The sequence below is a fragment of the Rhinolophus hipposideros genome, assembly GCF_964194185.1.
Source record: "Rhinolophus hipposideros genome assembly, chromosome: 18".
In the NCBI taxonomy this organism is placed as follows: Eukaryota; Metazoa; Chordata; class Mammalia; order Chiroptera; family Rhinolophidae; genus Rhinolophus; species Rhinolophus hipposideros.
Window position 1 is genome coordinate 52,601,556 of NC_138064.1, and position 25,480 is coordinate 52,627,035.

Below are 25,480 nucleotides of genomic sequence, written 5' to 3' on the forward strand. Positions count from 1 at the left end.
TAAAATATTAACTTCATAAGAAGTAATTCAAAGAGTACAAAATTGCAATCATACACAAATTCTTCCAGGGCACAGAATAAAAAGGAAATGCTCCTTAACTCATTTTACCTTACCAGCCTAAACTTACAATAACAAAACTCAATAAGGACATTGTGAGAAAGAAAAAGTCCAAGTAAATCTCACTCATTAAAATGAAAGGAAAAAATCCTACAGAAAATATTAATGAAGTCAGCATACATATAAAAGCGAAGTTTATTCCAGAACTACAAGGAGGTTATAACACAGGGAAATTAATATATAATTTTCTGCATTAATAAAATGAGCAATATTAAAAGATTATTTTAATGGCTGCAGAAAGCGTTGATGAAACTCAGCATATCATCATGGTAAAAATGCTCAGCATACATACTAGGTGAAAAATCCCTCAGTCTCACTTAATGGTGAAATGTTGAGAGCTTTCCTTTGGTATCTTTACAATGTTGACTATTCTAATCCATATACATAAAGCATTCCTCTATTTATTCAGGACTTTAACGTCTTTAAATAACGTCTTTTAATAACGTCTTCCTCTTGCAGGTCTTGCACTTTGTTTTATTCTGGGAGTAGCTATGATAGTGAGCACCCTTTTCTCATTTCCAATATTATGATTCCACTTAAAGAACATACAAAAATGGACACGACTACAGTATAGTGCCTGGGAGAGCACGTGGATGGTACAAAATGAGAAAGAAAAGCTAGGTGGTTATTAGTACCAGGGGAGTAAGTGGGACCCTCTAAAGGAATTGTAGCAGGAGGATCTCGGGGTCCACTCTAACACAGTGGTAGTCACATGACTGCTGCTTTGTAACTGCTTCACTTTACATTATATGTACTTTCAAAAGTTATATTTCACAATAAAAATAAACATTAAATGCTTTAAATAAAATTAAAAAAGAACTTGCCCATGAAAATGTCTGGGATCAATAACTTCAATGGGCTTTTTCTTAGATTATGGGCTTTTTTTTAGATTATGTTTTTTTCCCATGATTGTCAAGGTACTCAAATGTTCTAATTCTTTTCTGGTCATTTAGATTTTCCCAGAAAACAGTGCATTTCAAATTCTTAGTGAAATATTTTTTATTTTATCTTATTTAATATTTTCATAACACTGAGATTAATACTACTAATAGTAAGCAGTAATACTACTACTACTAAATTAGTATTTATTATGTTTATTATGTATCGGATTTATTCTAAGAGTTTTATACATACTATATAATTTAATCCTCACAGCAATTCTATGAGGTAGGTAGGTACCATTAATTTTCCTATTTAATATTTGCAAATATGAAAATATATACATAGCAGTATCTTACAGGTATACAAGTATTTTATTTCCTTTTTTTTCATTATCCTTTTCAGATGTTCATCAGTTGTCTTGGCCTTTCTATAGAAGCAAGATTTCCATCAATAAATGTATTGTATTTTTAAATGCTTTTTATTTTATTAATTTCTATTCTTAATCAATATTAATTTTTCCTTTTTGTGCTAGAACGATTTTGTTGACCTTACTCTAATTTCCTCACATTGACATACTGCTTGGAATTGCTCATTTGTTAATCATAAAATAACAAACTGCTTTGTATTTTCCTTTGAGTATATCACTGACCACAAGCCAGAGGCCAGAAAATGATGTAAATTGAAATAACTATTTCCTCTTTGAGAAAAGTAACATTTTATTTCGAAGGATGGGGACTGATACTTATTTATCTAGGTATTATTAAACTCTAGTGTCACTACAATTATGTTTATAGAATGTGATTTGTGTATTTTTAGAAATTTACCGATTTCTCTTTGAAACCTAAGAGATCATCCTTTCAAAATAATTCATATTCTCTATTTTAACTCAAAATAGACATAGTTTTAATGTTATTTGTTATTCAATATCTACTTATCATTTGCTTTTTTCTCTTTTTGATCTACTAAAAACTGATAGAAAGGTTTCAAAATTTTTCCACTACCAACTGGAATTTTGTACATTTCTCTTTGAATGTCGAATAAACTTTGGTGGGATATTAGATGTCCTATAATTTGGTACATAAAAAGTATAACTATTTTCCTTTTAGCTTGTAATCAATATAATGTACCTTCTGCTAGTTAATGCTCTTTGCCTTAAACTCTACTTTTTCTCAAACATCTTTATTGCCAATGTACTTAATTTCTGTTTGGCTTTTTATAAGGTATTTTTGCTCACATCTTTGTTTTTCACTCCCATCATCTTGTGGGATGATGTGTCCTTCAAAGCTGAGGCAATTTTTCTTTTACTAACAGAATATCTGGTGCATTTAGTGTTATCTGTTACTTTATTATATTTTTTAGAATTATGTTTTCCCACTTCATTATTATTCTTTTGCTCTATTATTCAAATTGTTTTCTCTCGTCTACCTAGGAAGAATTTCGGTGTAGTTCATTGGATTTTTATCTTATTAGTGATTATAAGTTACAGTTAAATTATGTTTCCTCCTCCACCCCAAATCAACACAATTGCATTTACTGATTCATTGAGAAGATGAGGGATTTATTAGCACATGCTCATTAGCCACTTACCTCCCTTACCTATTTTAAAGTGAGAGTACAAATATTTTATATTTCTAGGGTCACTTCAAATAGAACTGAAGAGAAAAGCCAGTTAATACTTCAGTAAAAATTACAACCCTAAACTCTAAGTTCTAAGCATGAATCCAGAGGAAGAGAGTGTTTCACTAGGTGTCCATAATTTTAAAATTGGTTCACAAGAGATTATTATAGATGAAGGATATGTACTCCTTCTCATGTAAATTTCAAATAACTTTGCAGCTTATTGTACATTTTAAATTTTTCTTTACTTCCTAAAGAAATTTGAATGTTTAACTCACAAAAGAAATAGTACAAATTGTAGGTAAACAAAAACAAGCATCAATCTCAGTAATAACAAATACATGGAAAATAAAACAATAAGATATTTTGCCTATGAAATCAGAAAAGATTTTTTAAATACCTACTTTTGACAAAGATGCACAAAAATACACACTCCTCTTACACTGCTGGTGGGAATTCAAATTTGGAGAACCTTCCAAAGGATCATTTGGCAAAGTATATCAAAATTCTTTAAAATCTGCATTGCCTATTGTTATACCCAAGGAGAAGTAAGATTATTTTATAAAGATGCTTTTCATAGCAGATTTCTTTTGTACGACACTAAGGAATGGAAATTATCTAAATTTCCAAAAGTGAGGAATCTAAATGATAAAAATTAAAAGCATAAACAAAAAAAATAAGTTAAAGTATTATGTAGAAAAAACTGTGGCTGTAGCAAAGAGAGGTCTGGCCTTTGGTCTTGGCTCCTGAGAGATAATCTGTCACCTCAGCAGATGACAGGGTCCTTCTTGTTAAAGGTAGGGCCAGTCAAGCCCAATAGTCTTAGGTAGGGGCCAGCCCCACCTAAGAGATTTAGGGTAGGGTCTCTGGATCACAGCGTGCCAGTCACCCTGGAGGCCGAGATCGACCATGTGGACGAGCCGTCAGCCACTTAAGCCTACGGAGGAGAGCCCCAGTAAAGCCCTGAACACCAAGGCCATCTTCCATGGCTGACACACCTCTCTGCCAGGAGGGTAAAATGGCCTGAGCACAATGGAAGCGGCACTTTTAGAACTATCCGGGCTCTGCCCTATGCATCTCTTTCCCTGGTTGATGTTTTGATCTGTATCCTTTCCCTGTAAATAAACCATAATCGTGACTGTAATAGCTCTCAGTAAGGTCTGTGAGTCCTTTAGCTAATCATCAAACGGAACTCCCAGCACCTGCAGTTGGCTGTCAGCAGTCTTTTGCAGCTTGGCAGTTCGGAGGATGGTGCCCCCAATCGCACAATCTGGCTAGCTCTGCGTTAAGTACAATCCAATGTTTATAAATACTACTGTGTTTTCAGGTATTTACATGTAATATATGTGACTGGAAGTACACACTCCCAAATGTCAGCATTGCTTACATCTGGGTGCTGAGAAATTATTGTTTAGGTGGTCCCCTTTCATGTTTTGCTAATTTTTTACAACAAAAATTGATTTTGTTTGTAATCAAAACATAAACATTTTTTAAATGACTACGTAGCAAATTCATCAATCTAAAAACAAGAAGAAAACAAACTTGGGAATCTTGATTGCTAACGTCATCATTCTGAGGACCTGCAGCACAAATTTTTATCTTGAGAGATAATCAAGTATCGCCGCTATGCATATCAATTTCTATTAATAGTTCCATAACACTTAATAAAGAACAAATGAATAACAGGATGTCAATATGACAGCTATTAATGGTACCAAATCATTCCCTTCAGAAATAAACAGGAACAAATGTCATTTCTAGACTCTAGAAGTAAACAATAACAACAACGACAATAAGAAAAACAGGGAACAGAGACAGTCCAAGAAAGAAACTGGAGTGCACGATTCGGTCGTTCTTCAATACTGATCTTTCCAATGGCCTGTTTTATACATATAATTTACGGGGTGTGTTTGCAAAGATGGGATACTGGAGTAGATGTAGATCAGGATAAGACACCAGAGAAAAAGGGCCTCAGCTGTATTTTCCATTAGCTACAATTTTATTCCTAATAGAGACATGTTTGGAATTCTGGACAATATAAGTGGGTTTGTTCAAAAATCAATAATGTCAAGCTGACACTATAGAACATACAAAAATGTTTCCTTAATGGAACAAAAAAAGACGACTAAGGAAGCAGGAGGGCGCAAGGACCAGCACTGTAAATCCAAGTCCACCACAGGTGGCCTCAAGTTCTTAATTTACAGCAAAGGGAAAATTACCAACAAGTACATCTCATGTGATTATCAATTAACTAATGAAAAATGCTTGAAATAAATACACTTACTCTAGATTATGTCAGCTCTTCAATGAGGAATAAATTCACGGTCATTTCGAAACCGGCTTTTACTGGTGTTTTTTGTGGCAACTTCTTCTCCCCTGACACCCCTCATCATCCCACCTTAAGCTACTGGTCCCCCAACAGTGAACCCAAGAAATCAATCTGCTAATGTATAATTTGTAAGGCTCCTCTGACTAACAAATGGATAATTGATTCTTTCGCAAATGCTGCATCCCCATGGACACTGGGTGGAATGAGTAAGAACAGAAGATGAGATTGCATTTCCTTCTCGGAGGTGCACTAGTCCCACAATCCCCACACCCACCCAGCTGCCTATGCAGCCTCCTGCTGCTAGGTCACAGGCAGCTGCAGCAGCGCGAATGTGTGAAAAGCAAACGTCTGTTCTTCCATCCTCGGGAAAAGCTCATTTTACTGCTTACTCTACTCTCCCCTGATGAACCCTCCTCCTCCTCGAGGGTAAGCAAGACCTCCATATGCATTTAAGAAGCCTCTGAAAAATACATCTAATCGTGGGTTTTCTACACATCGACAAAACAAAATTAAACAAAACAAACATTTATTATCTCAATGACTTATTCTATGGCCAGAACGGCCTAACTTTTAACTATGAATTCTCAAATCTTCTCAGGTGATCTACGAGTTCATCTCTAGGTTCGCATTAAATCCTTTAAATCAAAATGGAGAATGAATTTATCAACAGACAATCTTGAAGTTGGAGAACTTTTGTGAAGCTTTCTCGAAAGTCTCAAAATATGGGTTTAGTGAAAGCAAAAGAGAACTGGCTCCAGCCAGTTCCTCACCCAGTTTCCCTGCAGCCTCATATCCCTGTCACTCCTGAAAGCCATGGTAACTGGTAGGTACCCACCCTCCACAGCCAGCTGTCCCCAAAAGCCACCAAGCACTTCCCGGGCAGGAGCAATGGGAAGTCTCTTTGCCTTCATTTACAGTAGCAATTTCCACTGTTGAAATGACCACAATGGCTATATAAACAGTGTTAAATAAAAGAATAATAAGGACCCTTTTTGTTATGCATAGTTCTGTGACAAAAGCTAAATTACATCATTCTTACCAAGCATATCAGTTCCCCCCACATCCCCCTTCCCGCCAAAAAAAAAAAAGCTAAGAAAACATGAACCCATTAAAAAAATTAAATCTCAAGTGAACAAGCATAACAAATACTAAGGGAAGAAACTGAAAAAAAGAATCCTACAAGAAAAGATGAAGGATATACTCCTAGTCTGACTTCAAAGCAATATTAAATTCTGGATATATAATAAATGTTAAATTAAATGATTTTAAAAATCTTCAACAATGACAACAAAAGGTAGAAAAAGTGATTAACAAACATACAGTGAAAAATTGGTTCAGGATTAAAACAAAATAATGCAAAACTCAACACAAAATTTAAAATGACAGAGACAAAAATTAAGAGGCTGGAAATTTCAGTTACCAAATTTCAGTTACAAATATCTTATTAATTACCAGGAAGCTAGGTTGCTGGCTTTCACCTGAAAGGGAGAATACATGAGGACTTTCAGTTAAAGAGTAAAGCTATTTAATGTTTTCACACCAGGCACAGGTAATGAACTCCCACTCCACTGGGACCCCTGGGAAGGCTCCTAAAGTCCTTTCTGCTGGATGGGACACCCTCTTGTGTGTTCCAACATCACACCCAATCAGAGCACACCTGTTTCAGAACAATAACTCACTTTGTTGCCTGCCTTTGGCAATTAACTTGAGCTCCTAGAGAGCAGAAATCTACTTTAAAACCCAGCAGCAGGCACAGAAGAAAGAACTCAATGAAGCTGTGGAAAGAAATGAGAACCTCAAGGCTCTGAACCAGAAAACTGGCTAAATAAGTAAGAGCTTTGTAAGAAGCCAACTCATTAAAATCAGAATACATAAAAACAGAAACAGGATTTTTTAAAAAAATGTTATTTTCCTAAAAATGAGAAAAGTTTTAAAGAATGGTAAAGCCTTCAATGGAAACGATCAATGGAAACAGTTAACTTCTAACATGCCCCCTGTTCTTTTGGGACCCAAGGTTTTCAATTCTCAATATCAGGATTAAATATGAAAAGGAGCTAGTGATTACATATGGCAATCATTTCCCCACTACACAAACTATAATATAGTTCACAGTTTAAGTAAACATGCAAGAACTGTGTCTTCTTATGAGCTTTTAAAGATGATCCTACATCTCTAAGGTTTAATAACTACATTTGAGGTTCTTGAAGTGATAATCCAGCTTTTAACAAGAGCTGCTGTTTCTGCAGATGGAGGAAAAACGTTTTATCAGCAGCAATTCATTCCAACTTGAGAAATAATTTAAAAAGCTGCAAAGTTATTTACTTTCCACTCTGAATAAACAGAAGGGGTAGTGGTAAAATGTGGCTTAGCTGCATATGTTACATTTAAAATTCTGTATGATAATGTGGCTGAAATATACTTTACTCCACAAATAGCTACTGATCACCTTACACTTTCATAACTACAGAAAAACAAATCCTAAAATTCATATGGAACCACAAAAGACTCTCAATACCCAAATCAACATAGAGAAAAAGCTGGAGGCATGACACATCCTGATTTCAAACTATATTACACAGTTACAGTAATCCAAACAGTATGGTACTGACATAAAAACAGACACACAACCAATGGAACAGAATCAAGAGCCCAAAAACACATGGTCAAACAGCATATGACAAAAGAGCCAAAAATATAAAATGGGGAAAGGATAGTCTCCTTAATACCTGGGGGGAAAATTGGATATTCACATGTAAAATAATGAAAATGGACCCTATCTTACATCACTCACAAAACTTAACTCAAAATGGATTCAAATGTAAGATCTTAAAGGTAAAGACTTAAAGGTTAAGACCCGAAACTATGAAACTCCTAGAAGAAAACAGGGGGAAAGCTCCTTAACATTGATCTTGGCAATGAGTTTTTGGATACAACACTAAAAGCACAAGTAATAAAACCAACCAAACAACCAAACAACCAATCAAAATGAAATGGAAGAAAATATCTGCAAACCATATATCTGATAAGAGGTTAATATCCAAAATATACATGCAATTCGTACAACTCAGTATAGTTGTCCCTCGGCATCCATGGCGCATTAGTTCCAATACCCTCCCAGGTACCAAAATCCGCGGATGCTTAAGTCCCTTATGTAAAATAACAACTATTTGCATACAACCCACGCACACCCTTCCGTATACTTTAAATCATCTCTAGATTACTTATAATACCTAATACAATGCAAGTTCTCTGGAAATAGTTGTTAATACTGTACTGTTTGGGGAAGAATGAAAGAAATCTGTATCATTCAGGACAGATACATCCTTGGTAGACTTAACTACATAGAACATGTCAGTAACAACGTACCTTTTTTTTTTAATACTTTCAAATCCACGGCTACAAAACCCACTGATATAGAGTGCAGACTGCAGCAAGAAAACAATCGTATTTAAAAACTGGCAGTGGATTGAATAGACAATTCTCCAAAGAAGACATACAAATGGCCAACAAGTATATGAAAAGGTGTTCAACATCAGTAGTCACAGGGAAACGCATATCAAAACCTCAGTAAGCTTTACCTCACACCTGTTAAAATGGCTATAATAAAAAAGATAAGAGATAAAAGTTGGCAAAGATATGAAGAAGAGGGAACCCTCCTCATACACTGCTGGTGGGAATGTAAACTGGTACAGCCATTATGGAGAACAGTGTGGAGGTTCCTCAAAAAACTACAAATAGAATTACCATATGACCCAGCAATCTCACTTCTGGGTATTTATCCAAAGGAAATGAAATCAGGATTTCTAAAAGATATCTGCACCCCCATGTTCACTGCAACATTATTCACAATAGCCAAGACATGGAAACAACCTAAGTGTCCACTGACGAATGGATAAAGAAAATGCAGTGTATATATATGAGTATATGGATATTGTTTAGCCATCAAAAAGAAGGAAATCCTGCCCTTGATGACAACACAGATGGACCCTGAATCTGTGCACCCTAAGTGAAATAAGTCAGAGAAAGACAGACACTGTATGACCTCACTTTTACATGGAACAGAAAAATATTCAACTCATAGAAACAGAGTACAATGGTGATTGCAGGAGCTAGGGGCTGCGTAAATGGGAAAATGCCGCTCAGAGGGTACAAACTTCCAAGATGAGGAAGCTCAGGGGACCTGAGGTAGAGCGAGGAGACTGTAGTTAGTAACACTGTGCTGCACTTCAGATGCTAAGAGAGGAGAGCTTTAAAGGTCTCCCTGTAACCATAACAACGCACACATGGCAATTTTGTGAGGTGAAGAATGTGGTAACTAATCTTATCATGGTAAGCATTTTGAAATGTATGCGTATCAAATCATCACATTGTACACCTTAAACTTACATAACATTCTATGTCAATTAGATCTCAATAAAGCTTGAAAAAATAAAATAAAATTGCATATTCTGAAAAAGTACTAACCTATTTATATAAACAAAGCTGATTTCTAAGTGAAAAGCATTTATTGAATAACATACATGTTAGTTAAAATACTGAGCATACCAATATCATTACTTTAATAATATGAAACAATTACATGTGTTATTTGAGGTGATGTCTGTTATGGTCCCAATACAGGAGCTCAGAAATACTCCCCAAATATCACTATCTATGGAACTACAGGTGATTCTCCTTAGAGCAATGTCAAACCAGCTGTCGTGCTTCAAGCAACTTTATGGTTCATCGTAGCTTTCCCTTGATGCTGCAAAGTTCATGTGGATAAATAGGAAATGATTACTTTAAAGCCTGGGTACACTGCCTATGTGGACCTTCTCAGAGCCTTAATAAGCATTCTATATTCCACAAGAAGAATGCAGTTCGATAGGAAAAAATAAATTTAAGTATCCCTCATTAGCCACTTTCACTTCAATTCTAAGGATCAAAAAATAAAATTACCCTATTAGAAAATTAATGTCCTTGATTCAAACTCTAACTAGTATCTTGGAAATAATCAAAGAGAAATAAAAATAATCGGGGAATGAGAAGAATGGAAAGAAGTTATAAGAACCACCTTGTGTGAAAACAATTTAGTCCATTCATTGTGTCATCACTGTTTTAACACTTGGGCTTAAATTTTCTGTATTTATAAACAAGCTTTATCAGTCTTTGATATGCATAAAAATATTCATAAATACTTTAACTTTTAAACATATCTTCAACAAGAGGTTTTATAACCACTTCCCCGTAAGAGCACACTGGGTATGACCTAGATGTTGTAAACCTACATGGACCACCTGCAACCTCATCTGACCCCTCACTCCCCTGCACCCCACACCCATGGCCCCTGCACGCGGCTGGCTGGCCAGAGGCTCAGACATTCATCCCAACGCTGGCCCTGCCAGGAAGGCTCCGCCGCAGCCGAGGCACAGACATGGATGGCCTTTCAGCCTGCAGAGGCGTCTTAGACAGATGTTCCTTTTCTAAATCCTAACAACCTTTAAAAGCACAGGGAGGATTTGGAAGGGATTGCCTCCTCAGAAGCTAGCATACTGCTGGTTCCTAGCGCTGTTCTCCTTTTGTTAAACTTCACCTTCTGCCTGTGCCTGCCACATCCCCGCAGACAACGGGAGGATGGGGCTTGCACACGACATGTATTCAAGCCAGTTATTCACAACCTGGGCACCGATTAAAACATTGCTTCGATAAAAGGTAAAATCAAGCTTTTGGTCCACATTTCCTCTTTTATTCATACGCCAGGCACTGTGCCAGATGCCCGGTGCTCATGGTGGACAGGTAAATGCTGCCCTTAGGAGGCTTGCAAACCACTGAAACACTGTCCACGTTTAGGCCAGTGACCTTCTGGGGACACTGCAAACCTGCAGTTAGGAGCCTGCAGAGATGGGTGAATAGCCCATCGGAGCCGGAGCTCACTGTCCCCATAGCTCGCACGCCTGTTTGCTTGACAGCTGCAAGTGGCCATGTCAGACAGTTGGCTCCGTGTGACACGGGGATGGTTTGCTACAGCACAACGTGGCAGGTGGGTGAGAAAAACTTTAATAGGAACTTGTCAGTAAATAAGTCTGAGCAACAGCACAAGGAGCCAGCAGTCTCTCTTCCTAGTGACTATACTGGAATTGCTGAGCGCCTGCAGCTACCAGGCATTGCACGAGGCGGTGGTGCCATTGCAAACCAGTCCGTTTCACTGGAAAACCACCGTTATAAGAATTTATGTTTGTTCCATAAATGACCTGAAAAGAAATACAACTGACAGCTTTCAAAATGGTGAAATATAATGTGTGAAGTATGATAAAAATTATTTGTTGTTATACTGGGTCAATATTTTGCTTACTTATACATGTATCCAACAAAGATACAAAGGAAGGAGGGATAGAAAAAGGAAAGCAGAGTTACGAGAGAAAGCAACGTCATCTCTGGGTATTGCCAGGGAATAATGCAGAAGAAAATTTACTAAGAAGTGCGTTTAACAAAATAGTAATATTCCAAAAACCCACGAGATGAAGAGAATTAAACAAAAAATGGACAAAGAAAGCCTGCGCTCACAGTGTTTGTGGACAGCTTGTGATGCCAGCACTTGGTGATGCGGCTACTTTAGAATTTAACACGTTACGGACCACAGTCTGCATGCCTAGCTCCCATCTGATTCAACCCGAGCACAGGGACCGCGTCTCCCTATTCTTTACATCTCGTGCACATCCTTTCAGATGTTTGCTGAAGGAAATCGAAAGCAATCACTGAGTGAATATGAAATACACATTCTCCTGCATGGGGTAATCAAGGAAGGTGTCACAAAGAGGGTGGGACACGGGGCATTTCCACAGGCAAAAACCAGAAAGCACATTGCAACACGAGTGAAAAGAACAAAGTGAGCAGACAGTGCAGGCCGCCCTGTTGAGGAGACTGTCGCCCAGATGCCCAGGCATGGAAGCCCTGAGGGCCTCAGACAAGAGCTGTTTTATTCCACAGGCATCACAGAGTTTCTCGGGTACCTGCAGTCAGGGGGGTACCACAGTCCCGGCGCCCCCTGGGAAGGTGACTTGGGCAGGTCTGGGCAGGATTAGGAGAGACAAAGAGCAAGGCGATCAGTTGGGTTCCACTGCAATAAACCCAGGTGGGAGCTCACAAAGACTTGAACGTGGGGGTGGCAATATAAATACTAAAAATAAAAGTAAAAAATGAGTGAGAGAGAACGAGCTAAGAGAAGAACCTAGGGGATTTAGGGAGTAACAGAGGCGTGTCACAGAGGATATAAACATCACAGAGACGGACGCTAACACAGGAGGAGAGAATGGGGCTCTCTGAAAAGATGAGGTTCATCAGGAGTCTATACAAGCCTCATCTTTGCAATTAGGCTACAGTATTTTGACTTAAAAAAATTTACTTTGGCCCACTAGACCCCACTGATGAAGAAACAAGGGCCTAGCAAAGATACAGTCTAATTAAAAGGTAGCACCTTGTTGGAGCAGTTCAGTGCTGTCAGCCTGGGAGCCAGATAGGACTCGGCAGAGAAGGTACAGTCAGAATCCACAGCACTTACTGACAAAGACGCTGCCACGTGTCATACGACCCAACTTGTCTACTTCAAATAATAACTTAGCGTAGAAATAAACACTGATGTCTTCATACCAAGTAAGCGGGGCTGAGAGGTGGCCACAGTGAATGAGGTGTCCTCTGCAGCTGGCCACGTCACCCAGATGCCTAGACTCCGGGGTTCTAACACTACAGATCCAGAAATCAAATTGTTTTTCCTAGAGTGTAAATTTTTTCTGTACGAGTTAATGCAATAGAAATAGGACTGTCGCCCCTGAAATCCTGTAGCCAGGACAGCAATGATAAGCATATTACTATTCTCCAACAGTAAGTCTCAGACAGCCACCCTTAGATTGAGAGTTCTAAGCACCTGCTGTGCTACACCTTGAAGGACGAAAACCATCAGCTCCAGAAAGCCAAACATGGCGCACCTCTGCTGACGGCACAGCTACGTGAACATCAGAGTGGAGCCCAGACTCCCTTGCTCACTTTCTCAACATGCAAGTTAATGATGCCACCAATGATAAAAAAAAAATCTGTTTAGGAGTAAAAACATTCTACTTATTTTATCTCACTTTTATTTATAACTTAATAGCAGCAGCAATGCTAATGCATTCTATTATCTAAAAACATCTAGGAAAGTAAAGCCTTTGTGTTTCCACAGGTTGGAAAAAAATCCTTCTCTAAAAAGTACAATACAAACACTTTAAATAACTGAGTTATAAATCAAATACAAAAAGCCTAACTTATTTTTCAGACATAAGGTGAAGAAAGACCATTTAAAACATCACAAATTCAGTGGTACCTTCACCACAGAAATTATTGTTAGAATGCTCTCCGGTGCAAAAACAATGCTTTATTAATTCCCCATTAAGTCATTTCCCAAAGAAGACTGTCATCTCCCAACAGTTCTCAAAAGAAGCATCTTGTAAACCAAGCTGCAATGTCTCTACACTCAAAAGAAATTCCTGGAGTCAAGTCACTAGACCTGTACTGGGTCCATTTCACAGAGACAAGTTACGTAAGTAAGCATGTTCTTAAAACACCAAAGAAATAAACCCCTATGTGCGATGTGGTAAAAGATACCCACTCCCCAAATGAACAGAGGATCTGATGGAGAGGGTGGCAAAATCGGTATATAAGAATGGGTGTGTGGAGGAAGTTTCTCTTTCTTCTTCCCTTCTTTTTCCTTCCTGCCTCCCTCCCTCCCCACTTCCATGTTTGCTTGTCCAATATACAGTGAACACTGTTAAAGCCAACCACATCAATGGATTGAAAAAGTACAGCTCTCTTTCAGGAAGTGCCCCAAAGGCCTGTCATCAGGCTCCTGCATGAATCCCAGTCCTCATAATGGCTGACATTCACTGAACCTGGTAATACATATTTCGTGTATCTCAAATAATCCTCAAAATAGTCCTATTCATCACGAGTGGGACTATGCTCTACATTTTACAGAGAAAGAAAGTGAGGACAGAGGTTAAACTAATGCAGGTGGTGCAGGGGTCTGCCCTGAGCCTGGCACAAAGCCAGGAAGCCACCCTACCCAAGTCCCGCCTCAAGACCACAGCCCGCCACCTCCAGGACCCGGCAGCCACCCTGCTAATGGGCATGTCAGTCTTCACCGCCGGTCATCCCTCAGCACTTCTCTTTCTACATCCATTCTGGGGTAGCTGGATTTCCAGGAATGCAACCGAACTGTGGCCCAGTAGGGCTAAGGAGAGAAAACAGGAAATCAGTAGGTTCAGGGGGTTGCAATGTTTGTGCAGTTCTTTCCCTGGCAAAGCAAGAACTTCAGACTCCATCATGACATCAAGGAATAAATCCTTCTCCTCACCATACAGCAATGGTTTTCTTGAGGAAAAATGAAGACTTAAATGTAAAAAGTAAAAACTTTAAAACTTTTCGAAGGAAATATAGGAGGATATCTAAAAAATAGAAACCACAAATGAGAAAAGTGACATATATTTACTGCATTCAAATTAAAATAAAAAAAAAAAAACTTCTGAAAATACCACAAATGAGGAATTCAAAGATAAACCACAGACCAGACGACAGGTGCCACTCTTGGAACAAGGAGATGTGCGCAGACTCTCTGTGTCCCCCGCACCCGCCAGGGGAGGAGAGTGCCCATTCCCCTGCCCACTACTGTCTGGTATCTGATACTGATCAGACTTTTAAAAGTCTTGCCAAATTAACAGGTGTGAAATTTCACATTTCCCTGATTATTCTACGATTACTAAAGACATTGAGCATCTTTGTACGTGGTTACTGGAGGCAAAAATTTTGAGGTTCTCCATAGTGTTTGCCCAGTTTCTTTCTGGGTTGTGTTTTCCTTATCTATCTGTAAAAGTTCATTTAGAATTAATATGTTAACAAAAATACATACATTGTTAAAATTTTCTACAAATGCCTTATGATTTTACACCTTTATAGGACTCAAAGAATCCAAACAAGTGAACAAAGAGAAACAATGATGCTCAGACTTAAAGTATGAATTTAGAGTGAAAATGGATGCTGTCCTGAAGTAAACCATCAGTGTTTCATTTAACAATAGAAAGATTATTTGCAAGTGTTATATTTGACTTGCTGGTGACTTCTGATTTTGAACCATTACATGAGCCACCCTGATCAATGTTGTAGTTTTGTTTGTAAACAATCAACTCTTTAATTCCAGATCAATGTAGAACTTTACACATATACTGACAAAGTATATGAATTAATAATTCTCAAAAGAGTAAATAGCCTCACTAGTAGTCAGAAAAATATTAACTAAGTCAATCAATTCCCATTTTCTAGAAATATAAGCGGCAAAGAATTATTGCATGGTAACAGCCAATGCTGGTGACAAAATACAGTGACAGTCCCACAGTGCAGATGGGTATATAATTCGATCCAACCTAGAGTGCAGTGAAATGCAGCAATCTGCAGCAAAACCTTAAACATGTTCATAGCGGCTGACTGACACAGTGGTTTCACCTCGAAGGATTTGTTCAAAGGAAATAATCAGTCACAAGGTTCCCCAGCCCACCCGAGGATGTCCATGCCAGCATCATACCTAGATTCAGCATCATTCATTAAATGTACAGGGCACTGGAAAGGTGGCTCCCAGACAGCTCCAGGCAGGAACAGACGTTCTTCTTAAAGAAACTAATTCTGTAAGATTAGAGTGAGGCACCCCGTTCCTCTAATTCCCACTCCTAACTCAAGCCTGGCCAGAGCATCCTGTCAAAGGACCTACAGCAACTGCTTCAGTGGAAGTATGTCCCCCAGGCAGGGCCCTCAAAGCCCCTCCTGGCAGGTTTTGGCCAGTTACTGAAGGAGTCCTTTCATGTTTTTGAGGATTACAGTGCTGTGCTATCAGTCTCGGACTGTGGGCTAAAAAATGATGCCCCCCGATGAAAAGAGCCTACCCCAGAGATGGGGACTCTAAGACACTGTCTGAGCCCTGAAGCCCCACCTCACCTTGACTTACAACAAGAGCCAGTAAATCCTACTGTTGGTTACCTGCCTAAGTGAATTTCTGTCACTGAGCAACCAAAGTGCCCTAATATGCTCGTTTTTTTCCCCACTAAAGTAAAATGGAATTAAATTTTTAGACTACCTCACAAGGCATTTAATTTTCTCCCTTTGAAATGAAACTCGTCTAGAAAATCTAACACAATTCTGGTAGACTTTCTGCTAACTATGCAGATGTAACTAAACAAGATATTTAGCACAAAATTTGCACATTCCATTATTTCAAACCAGCCCATTTTTCTACCCAACACAGAGTAACCAAGCTATGCGGAAAACTAAAACAAATCCTTACCTATCCAGTTACTCCACTCTCAGTCACTATGTCATTTCAACAGAATGTGAAGCTTCCCCCAAAAGAGATACACAGTACTGAACCCATATTACTTATGCCAATACAGAACCAAATTAGGAACAAGATATTAATATTTGTAAGATTCTTTCACCTCTCATGTAAGCTAAACTTTTGGTATTTTCTCCAACCATATCTCATTGGTCAGAAACAAGGAAAATATTAAACAAAACAATTTTTAATGACAGATTTTTTTCTTTTGATTCACAGCTGAAAGAAAGGCCAAACCATTTGCAATGATATGGATGGACCTAGAGAACATTATGCTAAGTGAAATAAGTCAATTGGAGAAAGACAAATACCATAGGATCTCCCTTATATGTGGAATCTAAAGAACTGAATAAATGAGCAAAGTAAACAGAAGCAGTCTGAAAGATAACAGAGGAAAAACTGATGGGTGCTATTGTGTTTCCCCAAAAATAAGACCTAGCCAGATAATCAGCTCTAATGCGTCTTTTGGAGCAAAAATTAATCTAAGACCCAGTATTAGTTTACTATAAGACCCAGTCTTATGTAATATAATAATAATCAGGTATAATATAATACCGGGTCTTAGATTAATTACAGCTGATTGTCCAGCAAGGTCTTATTTTGGGGGAAAAATGATAAATGGGGGTGGGGATGAGGGAGAAGAGGCGGGGATTAGAAAGCACAAATTGGTAACTACAATATTGGGGGATATGAAAGTCAGTTTGGGGAATATAATAATGTTGTAAAGATTTTGTAGGGTGTCAGATGGGTATATGTCTTATTAGGGAGACCACTTCATAGACTGTAGATGCCTGACTGCTGCACTGTACACCTGAAGCTGAAACTGAATAATATTGAATGTCAACTATAATTTTATACATATATATATATACACATGTGTATATATATATATACATATACATATGTATGTATATATTTGTGTGTGTGTATATGGTCATGAGTTATGCAGTGCAGCATAGGGAATAATAGTCAGTGTAACAGCTATATATGTTGTCAGAGGGGTAGTAGATTGGGGGAGGGAGGTTATTACTTTGTAAGGGGTATAAAGGTCTATTACATTGTTTTGTACACCTGAAACTAATAAAAAAAAAAAGGCCCAAAGAGCCAGTAATTAGATACTCTAGATTTATTAATATAATGTCAAGCACCTTAAGAGTACCCAATAGTTTGGAGTTACATACATGCAAATAACATAAGTATTTGGATGTGTAAACATGACCTCTGAAAACACATTATTCCATTTTTTCTGTAGCTGGTCTCTTTTTTTTGTTTTTATTTTTAATAGCTTTATTGACATATAATTGACATACAATAAACTGCAGATATTTAAGGTGTAAATTTGGTAAGTTCTGACATGAGGTGTGATCAAAAAGTATAGTGAACGTTTAAATTAAAAAAAAATAATTAAAGACAATACATTGTCATTAATCCCCCTCAAAATACACCCCCTCGCTTCGAACACACTTATCCCATTGCTCTTGCTGCTTTCTGAAGCAGTTTTGGAAGTCCTCTTCATAAATGCCTTTTGTTGCACTGTCATGGCTGCCTCGATATCTTGAATCAATTCAAAATGTTTTACTTCCATGGTGATTTTGATTTTGGGGAAGAGCCGGAAGTTGTACGGTGCCATACCCCGTGAATAAGGTGGATAAATACATATAGTAATGTTTTTATTTGACAGAAATTGCCCCACCAGAAGCGATGTGTGACATGGAGCTTTTCTGTTGTGATTACAAAATATGGTGAATGCCACTGTCCAGCGCCATCCAATGGAAAGGCAGGAATCTTCAATACGGGAAGCGGCGCTCAAACCTTAGTAACAGTATGTGACAAGTTACAACTTGTTCGGTGCAGTCAGTTGGGTGTGAGCTACGGTTGAGAGAAGGTATGTTTTAAAGTGTGCCCTAAATCATCCTCCATCATGACAACGCTCCGTGTCACACATCACTTCTGGTATATGGCAATTTCTGTCAAATAAGAACATTACAGTGTGTCCTCATCCACCTTAGTCACTGGATCTGGCACCATGCGACTTGTGGCTCTTCCCCAAAGTCAAAATGATTCAGGACATGGAGGCAGCCATGACAGCGCAACTAAAGACACTCACAAAGGAGGACTCTAGAACTGCTTCAGAGAGTGGCAAGAACGATGGGATAAGTGAGTCAGAAGCGAGGGGGAGGATTTTGAGGGGGATAAATGGCAATGTGTCTTTTACTGTACTAATTTTTGTTTTTATTAAAACATTCACAGTATTGTCTGATCACACCTCGTATGTGGAATCTTCGTCACATTCCTATAAGCACTGAAAGTCTCATGCCACTTTATAATCCTCCAGTGCCATCGTCTGCCCATCTCCAGGCAACCACTGATCTGCTTTCTGCTGTTACAGATTTGTTTGTGTTTTTTAGAACTGTATATAAATCCAACCATACAATATATATAGTCTTTTCAGTCTAGCTTATGTCACTTATGTATCAAAAGTTCATTCTTTTTTATTGATGAGTAGAATGCCATGCTATGGATATAATATTTTGTTTATCCATTCATCTATAGATAGGCATATAGATTGTTTCCGTTGTGGGGCTATAATAAATAAAACTGATATGAACACTCATGTACAAGTTTTTGTATGAGCATATGCTTCCATTTTCTAAGGGTGGAATGGCTGGATAATATGGTAGGTGTGTGTGGAATGTTTTAAAAAATTGCTAAACTCTTTTGCAAAGTGGTTATACCATTTTACATTTCCACCAGCAGTGTAAGAGTTCCAGGTTGTCCACATCCTCACCAACACTTGGCATGGTCAGTCTTTTCAAAAATCATCTGGAAACTTTCTTAAAACAGAGGTTCCTCGATGCCTTCACCCTCTGCCAAACAAAACCCTATTGACTGACGAGGATTTAGACTATTGCTTCAGGACTATTATTACTGGAATCAAAACTACAAATGCCACGAATGAGATGAAGAGATATTTCTTGGGAGATAAAGAATGTTATGCAAATATACAGTATTATTACTTTATCAAATTTTAATTTGTTTAAATTATTTACACCTAGAAGTGAAAACTAAAGTCAGGGGTGTTTATTCATTATTTTTTTTCTAATACTTGTTTCATTCTCACTGTGTTCCTAATGAAGAAAAAAGTTCTTGATTAAATATGGCAATTGTTACAGTCAATGAAAATTAGCAAATTCAAGTCATAGCATTGTTTTTAGAATAGAAAGAATCCTTTTTTAAGAGGACTAATACAGAGCCCCCAAAGGAACTACAACATCAAAAACAGGAAAATAAAACAATAAATGTAAAAACTCTGATCAGAGCTGAGAAGCTAAAGATTAAGTCTCCTTTCAAAACACAATGACAATCTAAAACTTGTCACCTGAAAGTCATATACCTAATATTATGGTTACTATCATAAAGAAGCCAGGGCCTCATGACACACTTTTCCGCAGCAGACTATCATGTTCTTGAGTAAGGTAAACAAACAAAAACACCACCCAACCATCTTCCTCTCCTACTAAAATAAAGAGTATAAAGCTATTTATTTATAAGAGAACTTAATTTTTAAAGATATCACATAGCAGGACTAAAAGAAAGTCGTAAAAGAAAGGACTAAAAGAAAAAGTGTGGGCAAATTTAAGGGTGATACCATAAATTACCTGAGAAAAGACATAAGACATACTTGACACAAAATGGACATCAGAGAAGATACAACTGAAGGTGTCTACAGAGCAGACACAAGGATTGACGGAATAAATAAATGAGAGGAAAAACACATGATAAACTCCTATGGTGTTTTTCTTGGTTTTCCTTTTGGAAATGGAAGCAGCAGTATACGTCCCATGAGCCGTAGCAATTAAACACTGACACTGCTATACAATATTAAAAAGACTTAGATGCAGAATGTCACAGAATCATTGTACTGGAGCAATACAAATTTAAGAGATCATATAGGCAAGTTTTTTTAAAAGGTGAAGAGATATGAGTAACAACACCACAAAGAAGAGCTCTGCCCAGCACAAGCTCCAAGTTTGAATGGACAGCGACTGAAAGTCCAAATGCTTAAGTCATCAAGATGGGTATCAGTGTCCAGGAGGTGGATGAGGGAGGCATATTCCTCTTGCCTGAAAGGGATGCGAAAGCAAAACAAGAACCCACAATTTTTCTGATGTATCAGTACGATTAGAGAACATAATTTTCCCTTTCTGAACTATTCCAGAGATTCTGTCTCCATTCAGTGGTTCCGTTTTTTCTAAGCAAAATAAAGCAACCCTTTTCTTTTCATATATAATGTGTCAGCTTTAGAAACTATGGTCTCCTTTATAAACCACACTAATACCTTATGATGGATCTTTCAACAAGTACTGATGCTTTTCTTCAAAAAAGTATTATCTGCCCCCCAAAATGACCAACTTATTCACACCAGATTTTCACATTCACACAACTGCAGATGCCCTTGGTACTTTCCAGGTACATCTTAAATACCAAAACCAAGCTTCAATTTCAGTATTTCCTTCCTCCTCAATGATTGTAAATCGCAATTAAAAAATTAAAAAGCCTGGATCTTCACTTTCAATCAATGTAATTCACATAAAATATTAGCTTTATATATTTAAAAGAGAGAAATTAAATCAGCAAGGTGATCAATCAATTTTCAATTATATTTGGCATCTGGACAAGGTGATGGGGCATGTAGTTACAGGTGACACGGTGACCAAATGAGAGAGTTCACATTTTAAGGAATCCATAAATCGAGTGTGTAAATTAGCACTATTATTCACTAATAAGTTTTTTCTTTTAATAGCATTTCACCTAGACATTCTACACTGTTATAATTTAAAAAGGAGATTAACCAAAGAATTGCAGTTCAATGAATTTTAAACAATAGATTTTTAAGTGAAGTTTGTACATATAAGATTCCCACTCAAAATATATAATGTATACATAGACCTCTTTCTTTATAAGCTCACCTTTAAAAAATTTTAGCACATACTATAAAGTTCAGTTACACTCTTAGCACTGATTTTCATTGATAAAGATCCTTTATGCTATTAAAACAAATTGCTAAAACTAATACTCTAAAGCACAAATTTTTGCATGAAATTTAGCTCATACATTATTTTATACTGTATACTTACTACATCAAACTTCTGAGTGATGTTCCCTTGGATATCAAGTAAATACACCTTGCCATAGTGTGTGCCCAGTGCCAAAAACTGTAAGAAAAACAGAGGGGTCAGTTTATTAATGTACCATTAACACACAATTAGTAATAAAACCATTTTCAAAGTCAAGAGTCCTAATGCATTAAGTGCTCTGTGATGCCTTGGAGGCCATGCATTCCTTGGAGAAGACGCGTTTCCAGCTTCAGGGAAGGAACAGGACAGGGCCCTCCTTACTGTGATAGTGCGGCGAGCTGGCCGAATGACATGTGAGGACCTCCATCTACTGACAGCTAAGGGGGTGTGCGCTTTGTACACAATGCCCGATGGACGCAGGCAGCAAATTACAATGCAGCTGGGAAAGCATGACCAACCTAGGGCTGAACTCAAAGTCACACGGGGATGATTTAGCAACTCGCTTTAATTTGTGGCAAATGTGTAAATGTGTGCTAGCATTTAAGTTCAACATACATATACACAACAAAATATTATTTTTTAGAGAAGAAAATCCATGCCATATATCAAGAGATGAAGACTCAGATGTACTTACACTACCGGTTAGCATCAGATTGTCTCTATAAAAGTTAATGTATAATATTGAGAGTAAACATTTATATTCTAATGCAAAAAAACCCTTTTGTCACAAAATAACTGCTGAGCTACATATTAATTTTTTGACATGAAACTAGTTCATAACTCCAACTGTTCTTTTAATGCTTTGAAAAACTAACCCTTCAACAAACCAGAAGAAACTTTAGCACTACCTAAAATATAACATGAGATTTTTCTTCCCTTTTATTTCTTTACAGATTACTCAAATAGTTCCAAATTCTCCGTTTTTCACTGCATGAAAGCATGCTTCATTGCAACCTTTAATGAAATGTTCAAATTTACAGGCACTACTAAGCATTTCAGTCAAGCAGCACAATCTTTAAAAAAATAACCTTACAGAAAGTCATGATTTTAAAAGATTTACCAAAATAGAATTACTTAAAATGAAATTTCAGTTCAGGCACTTAAAATATGAAGGTACATTAAAGAGGAGTCACAAAAAGGGAAAGAAGGGGTTCATTAGAAATTCATCCCCCGCGATGCCTTTCACTCCTGCAAGGTTGCCTTTTTTCAAGAAGAAAAAAGTCCCCTGGGTAAAAAAATCAATACTGGTTAATAAAACATCAGGTGTGCAGACATAACTAGGTATGACGAGTCCTGCCTGAATGCACCAGGTGCCACGCCGATTACTCATCCAGGGCAGACAGCAAGCCTGGTGAGAACAGGATGCCTGGGCCCCGGAAAAGGAAGGGGCCAGAGGTAATTCTGGGGGGAAATTAGTCTGAATATTTAAACAAAACCGGGATGCCTTCTCCAAAGCCAAAGAACATTCACTCTTATCAGAAATAGAGGACTCAGATGGTTGTAATTTTTTTCTCTACAGTGACAATCTGACAATATTTGAATAAAAAAAACCACATACTACTAACTAAAAACAAACAACACTCCACTTCATTCTGAGGATATCTATGGTAAAAGAATGAGTCTTAAAAGCTCACTGCATCCCAAGCACTAGGCAGTATTGATTCTCCTCATAAATACTGTATTTAGTTTGTTAGAAAACTAAGGGGGATTGGATCCGTAAAACGCTTTACTCTTGGGTCACTCTCCAACACCTCTGTGAAGGCCGTACTTGACCTTCCAATTATACTTTATTTTATTAAATTTTTAAAGGTTCTATGCAGGGTACTTGATCCAAACAGTAATTCCTTCCCTTTTCCTTTTTCCAAAATTACTAGTTTAAAACTTTTTAATATATAAGGAAACATAAAATAATTATTTTGATTTTACATTTTCAACCTAAAATTAGAACATTTTTGAAAAAAACAACAGTGGTTTTTATGACAAGTTACCTTCTGTTTATGAAAACTAATCATTTGGATTAAATTATCACTGCTCCCTTTAGAAATAACTTTATGTGCTCTTAAAAATTTATTTAACTACCAAATTATTAATAAGTCATACTTACATTTACTAATTTTTGGACTACTTAAACTAATCAAAAATACAAAACTGGCCACAAATCACAGAGTAAATACAAATCCTTTAAATGTGACTCTCTAGTCATGAAAAACCTTGCGCTTTTTTAACTATTGATGTGTTGTTGTTTTTCTTTTGAACCTGAGAGCACTTAAAATACAGGATGGGCAAAGAATAAATTTAATTAGCACTTTTCATGTTTAATTGCAGAAACTTGACTCATTTTATAATCATACTGTGCATCCAATCCTTCCGAACCATTCCCAAGCATACCTGCTTTTACTCTACATGATTGGGATTTTTGTACGTAAACAGCAGACACCACAGAGGAACAGGAAGTAGCACCTTTCAGCTGTGCTGAGCAGAATCCTATCATCTACATCTCACGTGGCATTTTACAGTGTTCTAAGCATCAGAGCAGGGAGTGCCTTCCATTACACAGGAGGATGTAAATCCAGGAGTTGATGTGACTTCCCTGGAAAGAGTCAATAAGTGGCAGAGCCAGGGCCAGAATTCAGAGCTAAAACACTGTCCACTGGACCAGAAACCTCACAAATGGAATACGGGCCTCAGAGTACACGTTCTAAAAGTTAGCACAGGCTACAGGTCTGACTGTCAGCTCCTTGGCCAGGTTGATTGAAGTCGTTCTCCGTTTCGTCCATTCAGCGGTTATTCAACACACAACACACAAAAGCACCTAAAATATGTACAGACAATGAGCAAGTGTGACTTAAAAGGGTGATAGTATAATGAGGGAGATAGAAAAGTTAATTATAATTTAAAGAGTATGCTTAAAATGGAATAGCTCTAAGACCCATGACGTCAGCTGTGCTGAATTTTGAACTCTGAAGGAGGAGTCACACCACAAACACTGAGGCAGACGGGGCAGGCTGTGGGAACCACCATTTTAGGCAGAGTATATACAACTTGTTCAAAGGCATGGAATTACAAAAACAGCAGAACAAAGTCAAGAAATTACAAGTAGTTTTATACGGCAGAAGCATCCAGTTAGTGTCCAGGAAAGGAGATGGGATGGGGCAGAAAAGGTTGGTTAATAGGAGGTATTTGAATATTTATGGAGCGATGAAAGGTAGGAAAGTAAAGGCAAGGGGGTGTGTGTCCAAATCATAAGGATATCAGGAACAATAAAGAAGTCTAGGAAGGAGGATCAAATGATCAGATTTAAATTTCTAGAGAATTATTTTAGTAAAAGAACTGTTAGCAGTGTACTAGAATGAAAGCAAACCTGAAGGAAAACAGCTTGGTTCACAGTACATGCGTTAGTTCCAGGGAGAAATGAAGAAGGCTGCAATGAAAAGAGAAAGGCTCCGGATAGGGGTACACTCACACAGGTGAGATGAGGGGGATCCAGGGGAAGGGATGTCATGAGTAAAACAGCCAAGCACTGCTTTCGGAGCACCACACAGAAAGTAGTAAGAAGTAAGGTTAATTACACAGAGGGAAGATCACAGAGAGCCCCACATACTGCATTAAGGAGCTTTGATTTTATTTAGTGGATTATGAAAATCATACAAGAGTTTTCAAATCCATATTTTTGACAGATCATTCTGGCAACCGGGTGGCAGATGGGTATAAAGTACAAACACTATAGAGGCATGTGGGTGCAGGCACATGAGGGCCTGTGCTAGGGCAGGGGTGGCAAACAAATCGCCAGGACTTAGGAGATGTCAGGGTGGAAGAGAAGGAGTCAGCTTTGGCTCATGGGACAAAGGAGATGTTAATGTCACCAGATGGGACAGAGAACATAAAATAGATGCCAGGTGACATGGCAAAGAGGATGGTTCATTATGGACAACATGCTGAGTTTCGGGTAAATTACCAAACGAAAGGTGCAGCAGGTGTTTAGGAGGCGCCTGGTACATAAGCACACTGTTCTGGGAAGGGGCAGTGGGCAGAGACCGTGACATCTAAAATCAAGAAAAGTACAAATTTAGA

General features: G+C 37.8%; 1 protein-coding gene across 2 annotated transcripts in view; it reads right to left on the reverse strand.

The window, feature by feature from the left end:
• Positions 1–25,480, reverse strand: part of VPS41 (VPS41 subunit of HOPS complex) — a 162,311-nt gene that overhangs the window by 108,734 nt on the left and 28,097 nt on the right. For both annotated transcript variants that reach the window (XM_081079906.1, XM_081079907.1), the window contains one exon: positions 21,470–21,547. In XM_081079906.1, coding sequence (XP_080936032.1) covers positions 21,470–21,547 — 78 coding nt within the window. The remainder of the gene's footprint in view (positions 1–21,469; positions 21,548–25,480) is intronic.